This window comes from Pecten maximus, chromosome 1 (assembly GCF_902652985.1).
Source record: "Pecten maximus chromosome 1, xPecMax1.1, whole genome shotgun sequence".
Lineage (NCBI taxonomy): Eukaryota > Metazoa > Mollusca > Bivalvia > Pectinida > Pectinidae > Pecten > Pecten maximus.
This window is the reverse complement of record NC_047015.1, coordinates 29154177-29181157: the sequence shown is the minus strand read 5'-3', so window position 1 is coordinate 29181157 and position 26981 is coordinate 29154177. Positions and strand designations below refer to the sequence as shown.

Sequence of the window (26981 nt, the reverse complement as noted above, 5' to 3'; positions counted from 1 at the left end):
ACATGTTACACTGATAATATAATATATTGGGAAAACAATGATATGCCTTATTGTTATATGTAAAACTCACAAAAATAATCAATTTGTTGTAATTTACTGGTGTTTTACCTCAAACTTCTTCGTAATTTTATCTAGATAATGTATATGATGTTGATGTAAGAGATAAGATCAAAACCAAAATAGTTTTGTTAAATGTTATGTTTTGATATGATGCACGTTGATTGATACTACTGATTTTATGTAATTTTGATCATGTGTTTGTTTTGTTAAGATGTTTAATATTATTTTTAGTCTTACAATCGACAAATTTGATTTTGTTGAAAATCAAAAGATTGCATATGTATCTTGTTTATGTTTATGTCGCACATCTATAGGTCGATTTGTTCTGTATAACCAGGATATCATGTATATATCAACATCTAGTAATTATAACCAGAATGTTTAATTTAAGTTTAACATGCACGTGTGTCATGAAATGTTACACGTGTAAACAGTAGGTTATAAGTTAATGGTGATATTACACGTGTATGACGTAAAGTATATCAGGTGTAAACAACATAGTACACGTGTATGATGACGTAAAGTATATAAGGTGTAAACAACATATTACAGGTGTATGATGACGTAAAGTATACAAGGTGTAAACGACATATTACACGTGTATGATGACGTAAAGTGTACAAGGTGTAAACGACAGATTACACGTGTATGATGACGTAAAGTGTACAAGGTGTAAACGACAGATCACACGTGTATGATGACGTAAAGTGTACAAGGTGTAAACGACATATCACACGTGTATGATGACGTAAAGTATATAAGGTGTAAGCAACATATTACACGTGTATGATGACGTAAAGTGTACAAGGTGTAAACGACATATTACACGTGTATGATGACGTAAAGTATATAAGGTGTAAACGACATATTACACGTGTATGATGACGTAAAGTGTACAAGGTGTAAACGACATATTACACGTGTATGATGTCGTAAAGTGTACAAGGTGTAAACGACATATTACATGTGTATGATGACGTAAAGTATACAAGGTGTAAACGACATATTACACGTGTATGACGTAATGTGTACATGGTGTATACGACATATTACGCGTGTATGATGTGCAAGGTAACAAATGTGTAAGCAACAGATTACACGTATATGGGGAGTACAATGAAGCAGTTGTTATGATAACAACAGAAACTTTAAATATACATTTTCAACATACATTCATTATAAAAATGGATTGGTGTACTTTAAAGAAAACAGCTATCAATGTTCGTTCAGTATTATTATCTAGTTGGGTTTTTTATTAATATTTGTCCTATGTTATGGTAATCTTTTCAGCATTAGTGCTGAATACTTAGTACTTTCTGAATGTTTAACAACATTTGGGTAGTGAGTGTATCAATAAATCTTCAGCATTAAATGTAGTTATATTACTTTCAAGTAAAGTGATAAAAATATTTTTAGCATTTTCAAGTAAATTGATACATCTGCGGATAAAAACCTTGATATGCATACTATATGTATCACACATAGACATAGTAATACACATTTCCAATTATATTAGGAAGTCTCCGGATGTACATGTACCGTTTAAACCATATAACGCAACATATGGTTTAAAGGTTGACTTATCTGTGAAGTCGTGATTTTCTTTTGATCATGTTGTCACGCTTGATCTGATGTAATGTAAATGGTCATTTAGGTATGGAGAAAAAATAGTTTACTGTTTAGCATCGATAAAATTATAGTTAAATCTGTATATCCTTCCAATTTGAGATCATTGCAACCAAAATTGTTACATTGAAGAAGGATCGCTTAAGTAGAACACGGTAGACTCCAAACATTTGATGAAATGTTGACTCTACAAAGACATACAATTGTAATAGAAAGTAAAATCCCATTTATTCATTGACACAAACTTACATTGTAGGTCGAAATTGACAAAGGGCGTTATTGTGATGTTGTTTCCCCATATATAGAGACAAATTCAGAGGGATGTCGAGATGATTTGTTGGCACGAATTGAACCAAACAAATTCACCTACTACAGAGACGTATATTTACACATCTCTGCCTTCTATTAGTATCTCGAGCATAGGTACCTGGTATTCTAATTACTTGAAATGATAAAATATTACAGTTCGTTAATTTCAATAATCTGATATTTAACTAACTTTGTTTTTGAGTGCTTTCGTTGGTGTGAGTTTCTATATAACTAAATATTTGTATTGAATAATGCATTTTACCTAACACTGATTCATGGAAGTGTTAGGTGACTTGTCACACACAGTCTAGGTATGCTGATATCAATGATTTATACACAGCAGGTGTTATCTGTAGTTGATTTTACAAAATAAAATATTATATATTTTCAGCATTCGTTTATATTGTATTAATGCTTACATTCATATTTGTGTGAACGTTTCCTGCATATCTTTTTTTTTGTGTTATTTGCGTTCATCATTAAAACAAACGATTTCTTTTGGTGAGACAAAAGGCCTAGCTATCTACCTGGGATGAAGCACTATCAAGTTTGTATAAAGAAATAACCTTAACCCATATTCAGGCCACAGGGATCATATGTGTTAACATACAACATGTACTCAAACGACTTCTGATTATTTGGCTGGTAGCTATACAAGAGTAAGTTCACGGGATGGTATCCGATGAAGTTTGCGAAATGAAATGACCTTGACTCGTACTCAGGAGTAAAACGATGCTTAAAATTAAAGACAGAAACTCCTCAAGTTGTCATTACCAGACGGAAGATGCAGGCCCATTGGGTCTTTTGTTTATGGGAGCGATTGTACTAAATACACACAAGATATTCATAGAGCTAAAAATAGAAAGTAAATACCGCATTATATATCTGTTTGGTCCCTGTAGGACTCATCATTGATCTAAGGACCTACGTTGATGATAGGAGGCGACAAAATGGGTCGAAGGAAATGTTAAAAAAAATCTTGATGGGGAGGTGCAAAAGATCCATAATTCTGTCTCGTCAATATCGGATTTAATGATAAGTACATGTATATAAATTAGAGGTGACAGTGACTGGCGGATTACGGTAAACCGCCGGGACTGAACAGACAACCACGCACTTGTTATCTAGAAAAATATTATACAAAAGATACACAGGATGAATTATATACGTATGTTATTGAAGATATATGACATTGTGTGAAAACAGTCATATCCTAGTGGGAATAAAATTGTCAACAATGATATGTACATGATGTACGTCCAGAAATAACCGAAATCGACTGAAACGTATTGAAATCAAATACAACTTTTTGTTCTTGCCAAACTAATCGGATTTCAAAGAAACACAACACAAAAAAAGCAAAAAAAAAACCCCACCTATCATGTTGGTAATAAGTCGGAGGTGTCGACGGAAAATTGGTTCAGAGCAACATGGGATAGCGATAGAATATCTGAAACGTTTTGAAATGAAATATTTTCTTTGTTTTTTCCAAAACAATAAGTTCATAACGACCTTCTGTGTTCGTTTCATACCGTGGAAGCATGTGCGACTTTCAGCACCACCAGGCATTTTTTCCTAAACCTTTAGTTTTTTGGGGTTTGTTTTTTTTTTTGGGGGGGGGGGGGGGGGGGGGGGTCCAACACAATGATGAAAATGGAATAAGTACGAAAGATATTTCCTCGGGCCTAACAGGAAACCCAAGAGAAGAGTGAGAAAGATATTCTCGGGGCCTAATAGGTAGCCAAAAGGAAACAAGACAGACCAGAAACAGAATTAGGAATGGATCGAAATTGAATTTGTGACATTATGTTCAAAATAGAACTTGTTAGAATTCTTTTTAGTTGAAATCTTTAACGCTTTACACCACTTTTCATTTCCAGAAGGGGACTTTTACTTAAAGACTTTTCCCACCATAGAAAAATGAGCAAGTTTTGAGCTGCTGGTGATAAAAAGACCGAATATCCGGGTTGTCTACGTGTACTTTACCACGTGTTCAGTAGGGGTGTTACGTGACATATCATCTTAATCACGGTTTCAACAGTAACCAGCTGGTGTGTATACTAATTAGTACAGAGCCTCCTCCGGTCTACTATTTTGATACCAATCAGTATTAACACTGTATTTTAATTAGTTTTAATTTAACTCTTCATTTCCTCATTGAATGAAATTTTACAGGAAAAATCATGCAATTATAGTTATTATGGTGTTTTCTTAATAAACTCATCAGCCAGTGCATATGTCGCTGTGAAATACAGTTGTTGTATTTTCAAGTTGTTGTTTATCCTATTGGATTATGTAGAAGAGAATGTACGAGTTAGTGTGTACATACAAAATATAATGTATGAGTTGTGTGTACATACAAAATATAATGTATGAGTTGTGTGTACATACAAAATATAATGTATGATTTAGTGTGTTCATACAAAATATAATGTATGAGTTAGTGTGTACATACAAAATATAATGTATGAGTTAGTGTGTACATAAAAAATATAATGTATGAGTTGTGCGTACATACAAAATATAATGTATGAGTTGTGTGTACATACAAAATATAATGTATGAGTTAGTGTGTACATACAATATATAATGGATGAGTTAGTGTGTACATATAACATAAAATGTATGAGGTAGTGTGTACATACAAAATCTAATGTATGAGTTGGTGCCTACATACAAAATATAATGTATGATTTAGTGTGTACATACAAAATATAATGTATGATTTAGTGTGTACATACAAAATATAATGTATGAGTAAGTGTATACATACAAAATATAAGGTATGAGTTAGTGTGTACATACAATATATAATGTATGAGTTAGTATATACATACAAAATATAAGGTATGAGTTAGTGTGTACATACAAAATATAATGAATCAGTTAGTGTGTACATATAACATATAATGTATGAGTTAGTGTGTACATATAACATATAATGTATGAGTTGGTGTGTACATACAAAATATAATGTATGAGTTAGTGTGTACATACAAAATATAATGTATGAGTTAGTGTGTACATACAAAATATAATGTATGAGTTAGTGTGTACATACAAAATATAATGTGTGTTAATGAGTACAAACAAAATATAATGTATGATTAGTGTGTACATACAAAATATAATGTATGAGTTAGTGTGTACATACAAAATATAATGTATGAGTTAGTGTGTACATAAAAAATATAATGTATGAGTTGTGCGTACATACAAAATATAATGTATGAGTTGTGTGTACATACAAAATATAATGTATGAGTTAGTGTGTACATACAATATATAATGTATGAGTTAGTGTGTACATATAACATAAAATGTATGAGGTAGTGTGTACATACAAAATATAATGTATGAGTTGGTGCCTACATACAAAATATAATGTATGATTTAGTGTGTACATACAAAATATAATGTATGATTTAGTGTGTACATACAAAATATAATGTATGAGTAAGTGTATACATACAAAATATAAGGTATGAGTTAGTGTGTACATACAATATATAATGTATGAGTTAGTGTGTACATACAAAATATAATGTATGAGTAAGTATATACATACAAAATATAAGGTATGAGTTAGTGTGTACATACAAAATATAATGAATCAGTTAGTGTGTACATATAACATATAATGTATGAGTTAGTGTGTACATATAACATATAATGTATGAGTTGGTGTGTACATACAAAATATAATGTATGAGTTAGTGTGTACATACAAAATATAATGTATGAGTTAGTGTGTACATACAAAATATAATGTATGAGTTAGTGTGTACATACAAAATATAATGTATGAGTTAGTGTGTACATACAAAATATAATGTATGAGTTAGTTTGTACATACAAAATATAATGTATGAGTTAGTGTGTACATACAAAATATAATGTATGAGTTTGTGTGTACAAACAAAATATAATGTATGAGTTAGTGTGTGCAAACAAATATAATGTATGAGTTAGTGTGTGTATACAAAATATAATGTATGAGTTAGTGTGTACATACAAAATATAATGTATGAGTTAGTGTGTACTTACAAAATAAAATGTATGAGTTAGTGTGTACATATAACACAAAATGTATGAGTTAGTGTGTACATATAACATATAATGTATGAGTTATTGTATACATACAAAATATAATGTATGAGTTAGTGTGTACATACAATATATAATGTATGAGTTAGTGTGTACATACAAAATATAATGTATGAGTTGGTGTGTACATACAAAATATAATGTATGAGTTGGTGTGTACATACAAAATATAATGTATGAGTTAGTGTGTACATATAACATATAATGTATGAGTTAGTGTGTACATACAAAATATAATGTATGAGTTAGTGTGTACATACAAAATATAATGTATGAGTTAGTGTGTACATACAAAATATAATGTATGAGTTGTGTGTACATACAAAATATAATGTATGAGTTAGTGTGTACATACAAAATATAATGTATGAGTTAGTGTGTACATACAAAATATAATGTATGAGTTAGTGTGTACATATAACATATAATGTATGAGTTGTGTGTACATACAAAATATAATGTATGAGTTGGTGTGTACATATAACATATAATGTATGAGTTAGTGTGTACATATAACATATAATGTATGAGTTTGTGTATACATACAAAATATAATGTATGAGTTAGTGTCTACATACTACATATAATGTATGAGTTAGTGTGTACATATAACATATAATGTATGAGTTTGTGTGTACATACAAAATATAATGTATGAGTTGTGTACATACAAAATATAATGTATGAGTTAGTGTGTACATACAACATATAATGTACGAGTTAGTGTGTACATACAAAATATAATGTATGAGTTGGTGTGTACATACAAAATATAATGTATGATTTAGTGTGTACATACAAAATATAATGTATGAGATAGTGTATACATACAAAATATAATGTATGAGTTAGTGTGTACATACAAAATATAATGTATGGGTTAGTTTGTACATACAAAATATAATGTATGAGTTAGTGTGTACATACAAAATATAATGTATGAGTTAGTGTGTACATACAAAATATAATGTGAGTTATTGTACAACATAATTAGTGAACACAATATGAATATTTGATATACAATGTATTTCTGATAGTATGATTTCTTTTGGAAATGACTGAGTCCCATTTGATGACAAACTTGTACAAAAGAAGTATTTGGTAGTCATTAGTTGATTTGAAGTGTGAATTGAACATTTTTGACACATGGGTTATTGATTGAATGATGCCAGACGGTTTTCCGTTTACATTCAAATCACCTAATTTTAACGACGTCACACTAGATCTCGTAAATCTCCCGTCTAATAACTTTAGTACATTGTCAAACCATAGGAGTAAAATATATCAGCGAAGTATCATAAATAATCAACTTGATAAAAACTATAACTATCATCACTGCTTACATCATTATGTTAGTGATATAAAGTTTGTTTTGACCAATCAGACCGACGCTTTCTATTTACTGCATTGAAATCCTCTGATTTTTGGTCCAGATCCAATTGAAGCGAAGGTACATGTAGAATAAGTGGTTATTTTGCTTTATTTCTTAAATATGCTTTGTAGTTTTTGACGAAATGCTCATTTCAAAATATTTTTGTTAGTAAAACTTACCAGTAACAGCACAAAAGTATTGGCGTTACGTTGAACAGCCCATTTCAAATGGCGTCGTCATGTTGTGAAGCGTTACGTCTGAAAGATACGGCGTCACATATTGATACTGATTCCCGAAGCTTTGTCGTTGAATAGATTTTTTCTCCTTTTTTTGTCTTTAAAAAATGAAACAATAGAAAATTGAGTTGTTTCCCGTTGAACGTAACATTTATTCCATTCGACGTATGATAAATATCGATCTTCTGTCATACTATATAATATATGTTATATTCAATGGGACCTCACTCGATATCCTCTACAATGTATATACCACATTTATGATATTTATGATTGCATTTCTTGTTAATGTCTTAGAGATTCAATCTATTTCATTATACTTTGTATGGTCTCTCTGTTATGGGGACATTTTATTAACAATCTCCACGCCAGGTGAGGTGCAAATATGTAATAATATAATAACATTACTTACTGTTTAGGGATTTATTGGACATGGATGAGCACACGTCCTAATTATAGGCATTATTTTAAGCTCGTACTGAACGTTCCATGCATACTATCAGAATTATTATTCAGTGTCATACCAACATGTATCAAATTAACTTCCGGTAACGGATGTTCATACAGATACAATATCGTACACCATGTACAAGAGAAACAATCGTCACAGCAATTTTACTTCTAACTGGAGAAAATGTGAAGCGCCACTTTTTACTGTATGCTGACATATCGCAAACATATAAGGTAAGCTTTTAAGTTATATACTAAACCAACACATTTTATTAACTTGTGTTGGTATACTCATTCTTAAATCAGCATAAGTACGCCCTTCCCACATTTTTCTATATTAACTTTTAAACTCTTTATGAGTACACACAATACATTTTGACGGACTAACCCCGTTAATCCCACTCTCCATACGGATCCATCTTGAATTTACATCTTTTAATTCAACACTATTTAACTTGTCTCGTTGTCTGTATATATCCGTGTGATTCAGGGTCCGGTTACATTGACATTCTTTAACTTAACAATTTTCAAAGGAAAGCATTCTTGGAATTATGGGAAAACATCTTAGTTAAAGAACTTTCCTTGAATTCTGTTTGATTTTCTATGAAAAATAAATGATAAAAAGAATTTCTTAAGCTACGGAATTTTGATGAAAACGGGCCGTGACGTTTTTGTTAATCACTATTCAAATCCGAAAATGTTAGTATTTATTTATTTATTTAATTATTTATTCTATCACCTACAGTTATTATTACATATTTATCTACATTTTTTTTTTTTTTTGTATTTTGATGGAACTACATTATATACTTATGAAAATATCGAAAAGAAGCCACGCCCGTGAAATATATTCGATATTATAGAAAACAACTCTAGATAGTTCACCTGTAAAACTAATAAACACGTCAGCCATATCATTACACACCGCTGACGGTGCGTTGACTGTGCGTTGACGGTGCGTTGGTGCAGGGAAAGGCATACTGGCACGTAAATAGGCCAAAACATATTCAATTAGTCCACCACATGGTCACGATATGGACGTGTCATCGAGATACAAATGATGTAAATACTGATAAGGACAACTAAGATGATTACAGAGATCGGCGTGTGTTGTATGTAATATCAAAAGACGGTATACAACTACATAGTCATGTGTGAAGTGGGCCTACCAACTTTAAACCTGTCATAGGACTTCACGTCATTTCCGGACAGTGATTTTCCCATGGATACATCTTCCTGTAACCACTTGTGACGCGGTTTATGTTTTACTAAGATGTCTTCTATTATCATATTATTAAACGAATGTGTTGTCATCCTGGCGTTAGCGTTGATTTTTTTATTTTTATTTTTTTAAGATTTTTATGTTGAATCTAATGATAGGTTTTCGTGCAATTGTTCATAGGCATTAAAACACTGCTTTATAATGGTACCAGTGTTTAAAGATGCTACAGTACATTGTTTATACACTGCCTGTCACGAAGATGTTACAGGCCGACAGCCTAAACACTGCCTGTCGCAAAGATGTTACAGGGCCACAGTACCGACGCCTGACACAACAATACAAATAACTGCAACCACAGTATAAAAACTACCTAATTCACAAAAATAAATGAAAAATAAATTACAAGTGTCTGAAAAACGATCGTTCTTAAGACTGAATGGCATAATCCCACCAGAGAGATCTGTCGTGTTGACATTTGACTGACAGTCGAATCGATATTCAAATACTGATGCCCGAGACTTTACATTGTTGAATCGGTCGTGAGGGCTAAGTGGTTATGGCGGTGGGTATAAGTTTAACGAGTCTGTATATCCCGAAGACCTTCTGTTTTATTTATATTCAAAGTAGTTATGTTTTGTTTATTTGTTTATGGTATGTGCATACGTCTCTTAAGTTCTCAAAAAATAATATAAGTGAACTTGAATTTCTTTCAAAACGGTGTTAGAAACGTTTTGAAGTATCTAGACTTGTTGTCAAGATACCTAAAAAAAGGTTGTGTTGTCAAAAAGTATTGTGTTGTATTGTGTTATCGCCTCTAATTTTAGGATTAATAATATATAGATACTACATGGTGGAATCATAATTTCACTGATAAATATATATTAACCTTGACTTAAACCCGCGTAAAATACTAGCATCTTCTTTTAAAGTTCATATGACCACATTACAATAGTCCATCTATATTAAATACAAACAATCATTGTGCATATATCTCGATGTCAATGGTGTCGGCTGCCGATAACATTTTAAATCGACCCCATGTTAACACATTTTCACAGAGAACTGATGACGAGACGAATGTCTATTTTGTAAACTCATGAAGTTATAGACACACAACAACACCTGTTGTGAAAAAGTGTGCCGGGAATTAATTATAGCCGTGGGACTGACGTTATCACCAGGGATCCATCCCTGTTCCTGATGACGAAACCGTTAACCCTTATGACTCCAGGAGGGAGGTTGTATAAATACCTGAACAGCCAAAGGAAAAGAGTCATGTCAAATATTTCAGGACAGCAAACATGTTGGTCAAACTACTTCTCGTCTCCGTCAGTATTCTCCTACTCTCGCACCACGGTAAGTAATAAAGATATAGTATGTCTACACTATATTATACAGTAATATAGAAATACATCTACACTATATTATACAGTAATATTTGTATTATAGTAATACATAAACACTATATTATACAATAATATTGGTATTACAGTTATACATCTACACTATATTATACAGTAATATTGGTATTAAAGTGTTAAAGTAATACATTTACACTATATTATACAGTAATATTGGTATTAAAGTGTTAAAGTAATACATTTACACTATATTATATAGTAAGATTGGTATTATAGTATTACAGTTATACATCTACACTATATTATACAATAATATTGGTATCAAAGTGTTAAAGTAATACATTTACACTATGTTATACAGTAATATTAGTATTAAAGTGTTAAAGTAATACATTTACCCTATATTATACAGTAATATTGGTATTATAGTATTATAGTTATACGACCAGACGTTTATCAAAAGCAGTAACCGGTTTTAAGGTCATCTGTGAATATTTGACTCTATTACATGTCACTGTCCCCTACTCTGACTTTTCCTTGCCTCGTCCCTTGCTTTACTCAATCCTATATATATTGGGTTTTTTCATCTCTACTCTTCTTAGATATATGCATGTACACAAAATGTGATGTATTAAACTTATAAAGTATATATTATGTAGTAAATATTTTTGGGAGAAAACCTTTCTGACGTATGCCTAATCTCATTGATCTCATTTGATAGATTGAACAAATAAACTGTTAAACTCTTTGTTTATACATGGATCTGCTGGTCGTTTTACAGAATTTCGATCCGTCTCAGTATTATAATCATTCGGTTTCACATTTCTGTACGTGCATATTGGTGTTTGTGACACTCATTTGACAAATCACTTGGTTATCTTATAGGAAATATTTACAAGTATAATAATGATTTTTTTTATATAGGAACACGCACAACCAAGAAAATGGAACATTTAAACAACTGATTTGTCCTAGAACTGTTTTTATTTGTTTTAATACATGCACATGCATTACTTAAAGTTATGACAGTGTTACCAACAAGTTTGATTTGTCCATTTAGCCCTGGCAGGATACCGTCGTGTGTGTTACCATACCAACTGGTCACAATACCGACCAAATCAGGGCAAATTCAAGGTCAGCAACATCGACCCCAGCCTCTGTACCCATCTTATCTACTCATTCGCCCAGATCACCAACAACCAGCTGGCTACCTACGAGTGGAATGATGAACAGTTGTAAGTATACTTACAGAATATTTTGACGCGTGTGGTACTAGAAGCATATTATGATTTAAAAATAAAAGAATATTCTGCTGGATGGCCACTCTGTCATATAGCTATATGGCTTCAAGATTTTAATGAGCGTAAGATTCAAACTGAGTTTAGTTTGGCCAATCAGTCCTATCAGGATTACCGTCGCGTGTGTTACCATACCAACTAGTCCTGATACCGACACAATCAGGGCAAATTCAAGCTACCGCCCAGATAATTTTTCTTCGTGATACAGAATTAAAGTATTGATAAAAACAACAGTTTCCTAGGCAATTACAAACATAAACCGAGAAATCCTTATTCATTTATATTTATCAATTGCGCGTTTAGCATTTTGTTACAAACACTTTGATGAGTATCCTATTGAACACCTCTGTAGGCTCTGAACCAACTGAAGAGGAAATGACATGCACATTCGCGCATTGGAGATGTCGAACTGTTCCCGGTATACATAAATATGTATTTAGTTACAGATAAAGAACACTTCCCTCACAACGTCCTAATCATCGGTAGAACTATTCGATATTGTTACGTTTAAACGAACTGATAACAATGTATACTACACGAACCCTCCCGTTATGAAGGCCACTGGTAGTCACTTATGCATTACCTTCACAACCTTACCGTCTACATATAAAACTTATTCTTCAATTTAATTTCAGTTATGAACTAAAGTATTCTAATTCTCACGCACAATTGTCAGTGAGGTCTATGTCTACATGTGATTAAGCTATATCGTACGAGCGATATCAAGCACGGTGCACCGTCATGGTTTCCTGCTACAGATAATTTTCTGACCATAGTGCACATGTAAACTTTCATAAGGAATACGAGTCATATCTGTCCAGCATCCATCCAACTTAATTCTTTAGTTGACGTTTGTGCCTTTGATATGTAGATACCAGGAATTTAACGCCCTCAAACAACAGAACCCGAGTCTGAAAACTCTGCTGGCTGTGGGAGGATGGAACCAGACTAGTACACACTTCTCGCCAATGGTGTCGAATCCAGCGTCCAGGGCGAAATTCGTCTCGACCTCTGTTATCTTCCTCCGGAAATACGGCTTCGATGGCCTTGACCTGGACTGGGAGTATCCGGGCAGCAGAGGTGGAAAAACCTCTGACAAGGCTAACTTCGGCCTTTTATGTAAGGTATGTCGGTCTGTTGGAAGATTTTTACGATTTCTTGTTGGTGCACTTAAATGTTTGGTATAGTTTGAGATACAGAATTGTTTTAGATGTATTGTATTGCTTTTACGACAAGTCTGCTTTTACTGTCATAGCATTATAAATTCAGTGATCACGAGACTGCACGGTCACGAGGCTGAAAGATCAAAATGTGACAAGAATGGATGGGAAGCCCGTTGAATTATTTAGCTAATTGATAAAGTATTGACTCATTTCTACCGATTACATGAATTCAAAAATGGTCTCAATGTGTCCCTCTTTCGAGATCTGATCAAGAAATCATTTCTAGTATTTAGATATTGTTACGTATTGTGTCCGTGACAAATAACACGACACAGTAGTTCGTATAATGACTTTGTGAATTTCAATGTTTAAACAAATGTGGAATCGTCATCAGTGTCTGTTATGAGACAGAATCGACTGTTGACAAATCCTCTTCGATTACAGTCAGCTAATAGCTAAGAGTCTTCACTGGTTTGAAAGCCTGGATATGACCACATTTCCTATAGTATTGTCTGTTTAGTTTTGTTGTCAGTGATTGGCTATAATATGCCCTCATCGCCCTTCAGTCGTAGTTGGTTTAGACTCTTGTAGATATTCGTTGATTTCTAGGTGATCAATTTTGTTTCGTTTAGAATCTAAAAAACTATTTCGTGCCTAATGTTATTCAATGTTATAACCACAGGAGTTACGTCAGGCCTATGAAGATGAAGCAAAACAAACCGGAAATAAGCGTCTCCTAGTAACAGCCGCTGTGGCTGCCGGGAAGTCCTACATTGATCCTGCTTACGATGTTCCCGCAATGGCCATGTAAGAGTGATATTTTACAAGTCTATACATCACTTCTATGGTGCATCTTAACAGAATTAATTTGATCAATTTTAGTATGCATCATGGGCCTCGCTGTTGACATGTAAATCGTTAAGCTGTTTAAATTTCAACAAGACAAAAATCAAAACATGTTTCAGGGGGGCACATTAAGCTCATTTGTATCAAATATATTGCAAATAATAAGCAAGCCGTTTTTTGTCTCAAGTGTCAGTAGCACACAATAGGATCATTAGTTTGACCAGGTTTGACTTAATGATATGTATAAACACTAATTATGTTTAACCTTGAAATGCAAATGGCAGATGTGAATATACCACACAGATATGACATATAGGGAGACATTGGGACTTGTGAGCATAACAGCATCGGCTATTTTTCAAGGTCCGATTATTTGTGTGACTTAAATCTTTTGCAAAGTAGATATCTATTCGTGTTTAAAATTCAACATTATTTTCCTATATAGACTCTAGATGACCCGTAATAAATTCCGTTGACGTTCAAGCAGAATTGTCGGCGTGATTTCTTTCTGCTATTGTCAAGAACGCACAGATTCTATAGTTTGACACACAGGGGCTTGGCACGATTTTATAAATGATAGTCCATTACTATAATACATATATATATGGACTATCATTTATAAAATCGTGCCAAACCCCTGTGGTTTGACAAGTCTGTGTTACTTGTGCGGCTCGGTTCCTTTGTTGTGGGAGAAGTTGACAGTGACGCCAACAGCGGCGAGTGAAGGAATTGGGACTCACGAATCGCCTTATCAGTGTCCACATTTACTATTGTCATCGTGTCTAGTATTGGTCAACATTTAATTCCAAAACATATTCATCATCTAAACTTGACCCTAGTCGCAGTATATATCAAACGTAGCTATGAACAGAGGATTTTAATGATATTATTTTGCATGTATATATGGAAATATTTATAGCTGTTTATGTACAATATTAATCAACTTCGCCCCCAGGTACTTGGACTTTATCAGCATCATGACCTATGACCTTCACGGTAGTTGGGATGATGTAACGGGCCACAACAGTCCGTTGTTTTCTCGGAATTCCGAGACGGAGGAACAGAAACAACTAAACATGGTATGGTCACTTGATGTAAATTTTGTGTCCGAAAGAAAGCAATAAAAAATGTCACTATGCAATATTTGAGATATTTTGTTGGCAATTGGCAATAATGAAGCTACGAATTTGTACACCCGATACATAAAAAAATCCAGTTCATGTCAGTAAAACTATGTAACTTTCTTTTTTAAGGACTGGGCGTCCAACTACTGGAGAGAGCTAGGAGCTCCAAAGGAAAAACTCAACATAGGTCTGGCATCTTACGGACGAGGCTTCACACTGAAGGATGAGGCTGACCATGGTATGGGGGCACCGGTCAGCGGTCCGAGCCCCGCTGGGACTTACACACGGGAGGCGGGATACCTGTCTTATTACGAAGTAAATTGATATATATCATGAAAATTTATAGTTTCAATCATCTGCCTTCTCTGTCGTTCGTCGATGGTATTGTGTTTTACATGTTACTAATGTTTTAACAGATCTGTACAATGATGGCCTCTGGGGGAAATACATACCGTGATAGCCAACATCTCGTACCTGTCTACGTCAACGGCAAGACATGGATCGGTTATGACGATGAAAAGAGCCTTTCCATGAAGGTAGGACAATTTGCTAACGATTTCTGCCTTTTTTAATTGATATCTTAAATGATGAGATTGTTTGATCTTTTGTTTAATGTAACGGTCCATCATCATTAAAAGTCAAGTCCTGGCAATTAACAAGGGCGTGGCTGTAAACCGACACAAGGTACCGTTTAAAAACAAATGTTATTTGATTATCGCTGTGTTACAAGAAATTTACAACGTTTTGGTATTGTCTCGTAATTCCATCTAGGACATATGTGTCTCGTTATTCCATCTAGGACATATGTGTCTCGTAATTCCATCTAGGACATATGTGTCTCGTAATTCCATCTAGGACATATGTGTCACGTAATTCCATCTAGGACATATGTGTCTCGTTATTCCATCTAGGACATATGTGTCTCGTAATTCCATCTAGGACATATGTGTCTCGGAATTCCATCTAGGACATATGTGTCTCGTAATTCCATCTAGGACATATGCGACAGATCAACAACTTCTCGAATCTATAACACGTGGGCGTGTAGGGTGCGAAGACTTCCTGTGATGGAAACTTCCACATACAACCGCACAATAGCTTGTTGACATTTAGTACAGATTCAATCTGTCATGTTTTAACATAAACATATATATAATCATAAAGTATATGATTAACGTCATGATGGATTACTTGATAAATTTGTCGCCAGAGAAAAACTTTGGAAGTCTTGTTATATGTTTTACATTTGTTGAAAAGGAAGGGACAATTGTTTGCAGTAGATCTGAAACCAACGGTAGACATGATATTGCCGGTAAGCTGCGTAGTGAAGGACCTATCTATAGTATATCTAACAGCTGAGAGCTGAAGATGCTCTATACGAATTGTGAATAGGTATTTTACTTCCGTCACAAGTGGATACGTCATGATGTAATATAAATACATGTATGTACGAGAGCGATATACAACTTCTACCAGCACATTTCATCATCGTACGATGAAGTGTGTTTGAACAGAACTGTGTAAGGTGTTGTATCTGCCTGTTTGTCTTTTAATGGTATTACTTAATTCTGTACCCACAGCATATTGATGAAATGTGTTTTCCACCAGGTGGCGTGGCTGGTACAGGAAGGTTATGGCGGCGCCATGGTATGGGCACTTCCTCTGGATGACTTCAACCGGGTCTGTGCCACGTCTAGCCGGAAGTTCCCATTGACTAACAAAATTAAAGACGATCTTATTGCTGCAGAGGGCGGTATCATTCCAACAACTGTTGCCCCGGTAACTACAGTGTTGCCAACAACTGTTGCCCCGGTAACCACAGTGGCACCTACAACTGTACCGGTCACTACGGCAGGTCCCGTAACTACGGCAGTTGTTTTTACAGATCGTAAGTGTACAAATTATCACGTGATTTCCTGATTGTTCAGTTTTCTATGTTGGTTACGAGATTGATGAATATTCTATTTTTTACTGCAGTGTGCCGTGATAAGGATGATGGATATTACCAAGACACAGCCCTTTGTGGCCGCTACTTCCGGTGTGTCGGTGGCCAGGAATTCCGCGACGCCCAGTGGTGTGCAGTTACCACTGTGCCCCCTGTAACGATAGGCCCGGTCACCACGACACCACCAGTAACAGTGGGTCCCACTGCGGCACCCGGAGGTGAGTCGGTCTTGCGTACCATATGATTTTAGATTTTGAATATAAAATTACAGATCCCTCTATATTGTAACTATATATCAGTATACATTAACATGACCGAATCGAAATATCTGACTTGCCCACACAATTATAGATTTGTTTTCTTTGAAGAATTCTGTGATAACCATCCAGCCGGAGATTATTCACACCCAACCGATTGTTCCAAGTTCATTCAATGTGCCAACGGAAACACCTACGTACTGTCATGTTCCGCGGGAACCCTGTATGATGCGGACAAGAACACCTGTGTCTGGGCTCACGAGGCCAATTGCTAGTCCCGGGGACCATTCCAGGGAGGAAATATTTTAAAGACATCGTAGTAACTGGACATATATTTCTACTATAGGTCTTGGTGATAGATCTATATACATATTTGATCTGTCTTTTGTTTCGTTTTTTATCTTTGTTTTGATTTGTTTTGTTTTGTTTTGGGTTTGTTTGGGGGGGGGGGGGGGGGGGGCATTTTATTATTATTATTATTATCTATTTGACTAGTTTCTCTTGTAAGGTATTTTATCACGTTAATGTATTTGTGTAATATAAACAAGAATTCTGCCATTGGAGTATTAATCATCTCTATAAATACATTGTATAGTAATATGAAACATGTGGGCATCATGCTTAAAGTACAGTATGACAAAATACACTGCACAGTGGTACACATAAATCTTGCATGTATAATTACACTGGTACACCCAGATCATACAATACTAGTGGTACACCAAAAACTAATATTGTTACATTAAACTCATGTATAACACTAAACACATTTGTACAATAAAATCACATAAATACTGGTACAACTGCATCTTATACACACTGGTACGTGTACACTCAAGCTTATACACACTGGTACGTGTACACCCAAATCTCATAAATATTGGTACACACCGGTACGTGTAAACTCAAGCTTATACACACTGGTACGTGTACACTCAAGCTTATACACACTGGTACGTGTGCACTCAAGCTTATACACACTGGTACGTGTACACCCAAATCTCATAAATATTGATACAACTCCATCTTATACACACTGGTATGTGTACACCTAAACGTATACACACTGGTACGTGTACACCCAAACTTATACACACTGGTACGTGTACACCCAAACTTATACACACTGGTACGTGTATACCCAAACTTATACACACTGGTACGTGTACACCCAAACGTATACACACTGGTCCGTGTAAACTCAAGTTTATACACACTGGTACGTTTTCACCCAAACTTATACACACTGGTACGTGTATACCCAAACTTATACACACTGGTACGTGTACACTCACACTTATACACACTGGTACGTGTACACTCAAACTTATACACACTGGTACGTGTATAACCAAACTTATACACACTGATACGTAAACACCCAAATCACAGTCACAATAAACATCTCGGTAGTTACACCGATACGCTACCACGGTTCCGGGAAAACGTATTAGCCCATCTCAACAGACAAATGGCCAAAAGAAAACTATATGATAAACTATTATTTGCATGACCCTGACAAATTATTGATATATAATTTTGTTATTACAAACGTAACTTCATTTCTAGGTAACTTTCAAACGATACTACATGGAATTAGCTTCATAACCTTACCTACTAGAGCCACATCTGGCCGTAACGGTAGATTTGCTTAAACAATGGGGGAAAAATAGTCTAATGACCTCTTCACTACCAAAACGATACTGGTCTTTCTTACTTTTCCTTATATTGAGTGTTAAATATCCATAGAATGGCACCCGAACAACGCAAACTACTGAGCTCATTGAACCGTAATACCAACTACCAACAAGTCACTCGTAACCACACATCTCACGCAAATCAGAATGTCTGCTGTGACTGGTTCCTTTTCCACACACAGGCTTTTTAACCACTCTTTTAGAAGATTCCAATAAATTCGGCGTAAAAAAAAAACAAAAAAAAAACACACATTTGCTGAAAGGTCCTGGTATCCATTGAAAGTGTGTACCCATTTAATTGCGTACACTGCAGAATGAATACGCCTCTCCGTTTTCCATCAAAGACTTTACATACAACGCCACGTGCATGAGACTTGAAGGGGTCGTTTTAGTGGTTGTATTGACACTGAAAACCTCCTATCCATACTATCGGACATCCTGTGTAGAGTGGAATCCTCCGCTAATCCGGCAGCTTTATACCGTATCATCGATTGATGTCTTCAGTCCTATGTCTGTAAAACACACACAAAATAATGTTCAATATACATGTAACATGAACATGTAATAGTCTGCTTTCAACGCATAACATTTAATCGGAGGGCCAACATATTGAGCTCCCTCCTTAGCGTGATATTCCTGCTAGACGGTAGTTGGGAATCTCTGAAATTGCCAGTACGCAGCACTCTTTCAATGAGGAACAATGTCCCATACGGCCCCTTTCCTCTGACTTTGCAAGCCAACACGACAAACAAGTCTAGACAATAACCAGTAACGTATCGACTGCACCACCACGTGGACTTAAAACTTGCGCATGTATTGTTATATTCTGTCACGAACCGATCGATTTGTTGATGACCCCATAATGCCTCACACACCTGAAAACCCAATGCATTATGTACTTATCTCGACCAATCGTCACAATCTTAACATCTACTTGAATATTTTGCAGTACGGTTACTTGCTCCTGGATAGCCACTGTCCACTAACACCAATTTCATTATCGACAAGAACGTCATTGCAAACTTCTTCATATCCGGCGTTCTATTGCCAGCTTTGACTATAGAACACACGTTCTTATTATCAGTTAATTTTCATTTTTATCTATAACAGTCTTCCATTGATCGTATCGGTCTTGGTCAATAAAACTCTCTTAACCGTTTCTAACTTCCTCCAAGTTGAGCTATATCTTTTCTCCTGATCATCACTGCTATACTTTCATATGATAAAGATCCCATACCACAGGGAGGCTCGCATCAATCGCCATCCTGCTGACAAACTTCAAGACTTACCAACCCTTCTACTGGTCGTCTTACTGTAACAACCTCAGAGTCTCCGAGACCCCCTTACACCCGGGATTCTGGTACACTGACCTCCTGAAGGACAACCTTTCCAAGACCATCACCACTACCTCGCTCGTACATTTGGCAGCCCGATATTGGGATTTTACCTTTCAGTTAGGCGAGATCTGATCGTCCCGAGGAACTTTCACCTTACCATCCTCCTGTAAGGTCGATCTTTTTATCAAAGAACTACTTATCTTATAGTTTGTTTGTTAGTTTACTGGGTTTATCGCCACGTGAAGAGTATGTGGTCGGTGTGTTTTTACAGCGGGGTCTCCTTGTAGTAGTTGATAACTACCTCACTGAACAACATACGGAAGAAATCCAAAGCAATAAGGGAACAAGAACAAAACCACAACAGCACAGACTGGCCAGTTTCTCAGTTCGAGAGATACACATACGATACGGGAATCTTCACCTGAGGTTACGTGACCGGCGCTCTAACCGTATGGACTATAGCGGTCACAGGAGTTTGCATATAAAAAGTTAATTTTTGAATAGTTAGATATGGCAAGGGTCTGGGTATGATGGAAGGTAGTAGGTTGGCAAATCTGCTGCCACGTGCGGAACGGCACCTTTATTCAATCGATTAAAATCATTTATTCAAACTGACACGGTCTAAACTATATACGGTTAACGACCGTCATCAAGAAACAATCATCTTTAACATACCATTGTCACTTACAACGATTTTTTTTTCATCCAAAATAATCCCGTCGAATCCCTCCAATAGGACACCATTTGCAAACTGCAGTATTAGCCTGTCCATCAATTACATACGGGGTTGAAGGTCACGCGGTTATATAGTCGGCTGTAGCCAGGTGCACTTTTTCTGGACGTCTCTGCTTGCATTTCACGTCTGTTGACATCCCGCAAATTGTCCGGAAAACGGCTTGTTATCTTAAAAGTTTCCTCTAACTAAAGCTTATGGGATGGACAGCTCTGCAACAGAATTTGCCAGCAGCTGTCTTAACAACTGACAGCAGCAGACTAAGCTTGGCCCCAACGCCAGTAGTTGGGCTCTTTTGTAAAAGGGGCCCCCAGGGCTCCATCTTCGGGCCTCTGATTTTAGATATGTTCTTAAATGACATTTCTAGTTTTCTCAAAGAAAGCAAATTATACAATAATGCTGGTGACATTGTATTGTCTTATACAAGCTACTACCCTTAAGATCTTAAGAGAGTACTGCAGACTGAATGTAAAACAATGACTGAATGGTTTTATCAAAATGGAATGAAAGTTAATCCCAGCAGATTTCAGGCTGTGTGTATTGGTAAAAGGGTGAACAATAGTATCAAATCTGATGACGAAGAAAATACAATTTTAGAATGCCAAGATACTGCTAAGATGCTGAGTGTAGATATTAAGTATAATCTTAATTTTGATGTATATATTTCCAATTTGTGTAACAAAGCCTCAAAGCAGCTTGGAGTCTTAAAAAGGCTTTCTCACAACAGCTGGACAAATCACTGTATATTAACCTTTTATCCGTTCAAACTTGCCCTTTGGCATGACATTTTTGTTCCTTTGGCAATACTGCTATATCAGAGAAAATACAGAGCGGGATTTTAGATTTACAGAAATTTTTTTTACCTCACCTGTCTCTGAACTTTTATGTAAAAACATTTTTTCTACATGCAAGTAGAATTACAGCAATGGTCTGTGAAGTGTTTAAGGCTGTCAATCGGGTGGCACCTAATTTTATTTGTGACCTTATGTTAAAATGATCATATCTATAATTTTAGGAAAGTGAACACAGTTCTAGTGCAAAGAGTAAAGACGACAGCTATGTCAAAAAGTCCTTGGATTTTAAGAATTCTAGAAGCAGCCCAGGTGTGGAACGACATGTCGAATGACTTGATGATGAAGCAGCCCATGTGTGGAACAGCATGTCGACTGACTTGAGATTGAAGCAGCCAGGTATGGAACAACCTGTCGACTGACTTGAGATTGAAGCAGCATATGTGTGGAATGTCGACTGACTTGAGATTGAAGCAGCCAGGTATGGAACAACCTGTCGACTGACTTGAGATTGAAGCAGCATATGTGTGGAATGTCGACTGACTTGAGATTGAAGCAGCCCATATGTGGAACAACCTGTCGACTAACTTGAGATTGAAGCAGCCCAAGTGTGGAACAACCTGTCGACTGACTTGAGATTGAAGCAGCATATGTGTGGAATGTCGACTGACTTGCGATTGAAGCAGCCAGGTATGGAACAACCTCTCGACTGACTTGCGATTGAAGCAGCCTATGTGTGGAACAACCTGTCGACTGACTTGCGATTGAAGCAGCCAGGTATGGAACAACCTCTCGACTGACTTGCGATTGAAGCAGCATATGTGTGGAATGTCGAATGACTTGAGATTGAAGCAGCCCAGGTGTTGAACAACCTGCCGACTGACTTGCGATTGAAGCAGCCAGGTATGGAACAACCTGCCGAATGACTTGAGATTGAAGCAGCCCAGATGTGGACTGTCGACTGACTTGAGGTTGAAGCAGCCCAGGTTCAGAACAGCCTGTCGACTGACTTGAGATTGAAGTAGCCCAGGTGTGGAACAACCTACCGAATGGTGCTGTTTCACTTTGCAACTCGACCCTTTAATTACCACTACTGCTGTGATAGTGTTTTCTTTATTGATTTATTTATTTTGTCTAAATTTTCCCTGTGTTATGCCTGATTAACAAACTTTTAATTTAGATATATATACAATTCTCTTTGTGTGTGCTATCTATTTATGTCGTATGCCTGCTATTTTCTTGTTCGCATGCCAGTGTTGTTATGTTTTATTCATGTCTATTGTGTCGTAATAATAGCTCTACAGAGCTAATGTTTTATTGTTGTTTTATGCGACTCTAAATAAATCTTCTTGTATCTTGTACTCTAATCTAGCATTTTTTTGAACTTGTAAATGTCCAATAGGAATAGTCTGTTAGATTTTGTCCGAAGAATTCGAAAGAATTCAACCTCTGGGAAATGAAATTGTCTAAATGCCAAAGTAATCCATTTTGAGACTTGCCGACCGAGGCCTGCATCTTGTCCGAAATACATATATAATGTCTTGGATCTTACTTCATGACCGAATGTTGAAAATCTTTAAACAATCTCTCTTGAAATATAACGTGACTGCATTAGTCGACGGAAAGCTAGAGAATACAACTGTAGGCCATGCGCACCAACCGAGGCCTACCAACCACAGGAGAAGTGGAGATTTGGACTAGACTTGGATTTCCATTCGGCTTTAGGAATAAGTGACGTGGGTTTGGATATTTCTTTTCTGCACATTTTAACAGTTTGAACAGTTCATTTCATTCTCTTTACATACATAGAGAGAGTCACCATTACATTACATATATACATTTACACAATTTTCAACAAGTCAGTATCATTAGTATTCATTAAAGATTTTGAAATTTTTACTGTACCACACCCTGTTTGTGCTGGGCATACGTGTAGAATACGCGTGCTATACCATGTCTACGTTGGGCGTACGTGTATGATACGTGTACTGTACACTGTCTGTGGTGGGCGTACGTGTAGGATACGTGTACAGTACACTGTCTGTGTCGGCAGTACATGTAGGATATGTGTATTGTATTCTGTCCTCGTTGGGCGTACGTGTAGGATACGTGTATTGTGCACTGTCTACACTGGACGTACGTGTAGGATACGTGTACTGCACAGTGTTTGTGTCGGGGGTACGTGTACGATACGTGTACTGTATACGGTCTGTGTCGGGGGTACGTATATGATACGTGTACTGTACACTGTCTGTGTCGGGGGTACGTGTAGGATACGTGTACTGTACACTGTCTGTGTTGTACGTACGTGTAGGATACGTGTACTGTACACTGTCTGTTGGACGTACGTGTAGGATGCGTGTACTGTACACTGTCTGTTGGATGTTCGCATATAATACGTGTACTGTGCACTGTTTGAGTCGGGGGTACGTGTAGGATACGTGTACTGTACACTGTCTGTGTTGTATGTACGTGTAGGATACGTGTACTGTACACTGTCTGTTGGACGTACGTGTAGGATACGTGTACTGTACACTGTTTGTTTTGGACGTACGCGTATGATACGGGTACTGTACACAGTCTGTGTCGGGGTACGTGTAGGATACGTGTACTGTACACTGTCTGTTGGATGTTCGCATATAATACGTGTACTGTGCACTGTCTGTGTCGGGGGTACGTGTAGGATACGTGTACTGTACACTGTCTGTGTTGTACGTACGTGTAGGATACGTGTACTGTACACTGTCTGTGTCGGGGGTACGTGTAGGATACGTGTACTGTACACTGTCTGTGTTGGACGTACGTGTAGGATACGTGTACTGTACCCTGTCGGTGTCGGGGGTACGTGTAGGATACGTGTACTGTGCACTGTCTGTGTCGGGGGTACGTGTAGGATACGTGTACTATACCCTGTCGTGTCGGGGGTACATGTAGGATACGTGTACTGTACACTGTCTGTGTCGGGGGTACATGTAGGATACGTGTACTGTACACTGTCTGTGTCGGGGGTACGTGTTGTATACGTGTACTGTACACTGTCTGTGTCGGGGTACGTGTAGGATACGTGTACTGTACACTGTCTGTGTCGGGGGTACGTGTAGTATACGTGTACTGTACCCTGTCTGTGTCGGGGGTACGTATATGATACGTGTACTGTACCCTGTCTGTGTCGGGGGTACGTGTACGATATGTGTACTGCATATTGTCTGTGTCGGGGGTACGTGTACGATACGTGTACTGTACACGGTCTGTGTCGGGGTTACGTGTATGATACGTGTACTGTACACGGTCTGTGTCGGGGGTACGTGTACGATATGTGTACTGCATATTGTCTGTGTCGGGGGTACGTGTACGATACGTGTACTGCACACTGTCTGGGTCGGGGGTACGTGTAGGATACGTTAACTGTACACGGTCTGTGTCGGGGTTACGTGTATGATACGTGTACTGTACACGGTCTGTGTCGGGGGTACGTGTATGATACGTGTACTGTACACTGTCTGTGTCGGGGGTAAGTGTACGATACGTGTACTGTACACTGTCTGTGTCGGGGTACGTGTAGGATACGTGTACTGTACACTGTCTATTGGACGTACGTGTAGGATACGTGTACTGTACACTGTCTATTGGACGTACGTGTAGGATACGTGTACTGTACACTGTCTGTGTCGGGGGTACGTGTAGGGTACGTGTACAGTACACTGTCTGTGTCGGGGGTACGTATATGATACGTGTACTGTACCCTGTCTGTGTCGGGGGTACGTGTATGATACGTGTACTGTACCCTGTCTGTGTCGGGGATACGTGTAGGATACGTGTACTGTACACTGTCTGTGTCGGGGGTACGTGTAGGATACGTGTACTGTACACTGTCTATGTTCGGGGTACGTGTAGGATATGTGTACTGTAAACTGTCTGTGTTGGACGTACGTGTAGGATACGTGTATTGTACAGTGTTTGTGTTGGACGTACGTGTATGATACGTGTACTGTACAGTGTTTGTGTCGGGGGTACGTGTAAGATACGTGTACTGTACACTGTCTGTGTCGGGGGTACAGTGTACATGTAGGATACGTGTACTGTACAGTGTTTGTGTCGGGGGTACGTGAAGGATACGTGTGCTGTACACTGTCTGCGTTGGACGTACGTGTAGGATACGTGTACTGTACACTGTCTGCATTGGACGTACGTGTAGGATATGTGTATTGTACAATGTCTGTGTCGGGGGTTCATGTAGGGTACGTGTACTGTACACTGTCTGTGCCGGGGCAACGTGTACGATACGTGTACTGTACACTGTCTGTGTCGGGGGTACGTGTAGGATACGTGTACTGTACACTGTCTGTGTCGGGGGTACGTGTACGATACGTGTACTGTACAGTGTTTGTGTCGGACGTACGTGTAGGATACGTGTACTGTACACTGTCTGTGTTGGACGTACGTGTAGGATACGTGTACTGTAGTGTTTGTGTCGGGGGTACGTGTACGATACGTGTACTGTACACTGTCTGTGTCCGGGGTACGTGTACGATACGTGTACTGTACACTGTCTGTGTCCGGGGTACGTGTACGATACGTGTACTGTACACTGTCTGTGTCGGGGTACGTGAAGGATACGTGTACTGTAAACTGTCTGCGTTGGACGTACGTGTAGGATACGTGTACTGTACACTGTCTGTGTCGGGGGTACGTGTAGGGTACGTGTACTGTACACTGTCTGTGTCGGGGGTACGTGTAGGATACGTGTACTGTACACTGTCTGCGTTGGACGTACGTGTAGGATACGTGTACCGTACACTGTCTGTGTCGGGGGTACGTGTAGGATACATGTACTGTAAACTGTCTGTGTCGGGGGTACGTGTAGGATACATGTACTGTACACTGTCTGTGTCGGGGTACGTGTACGATACGTGTACTGTACACTGTCTGTGTCGGGGGTACGTGTAGGGTACGTGTACTGTACACTGTCTGCGTTGGACGTACATGTAGGATACGTGTACCGTACACTGTCTGTGTCGGGGGTACGTGTAGGATACATGTACTGTAA

The 26981-nt window shown here is 37.2% G+C and overlaps 1 protein-coding gene across 1 annotated transcript in view; it reads left to right on the top strand.

The window, feature by feature from the left end:
• LOC117337653 overlaps positions 1-17934 on the top strand; it is a 57007-nt gene extending 39073 nt beyond the window's left edge. Inside the window, exons 19-20 of the mRNA XM_033898782.1 lie at positions 17152-17337; positions 17488-17934. Of these exons, the coding sequence (XP_033754673.1) occupies positions 17152-17337; positions 17488-17651 (350 nt within the window). The 3' untranslated portion in view covers positions 17652-17934. The remainder of the gene's footprint in view (positions 1-17151; positions 17338-17487) is intronic.
• The last annotated feature ends 9047 nt before the right edge of the window (positions 17935-26981 follow it).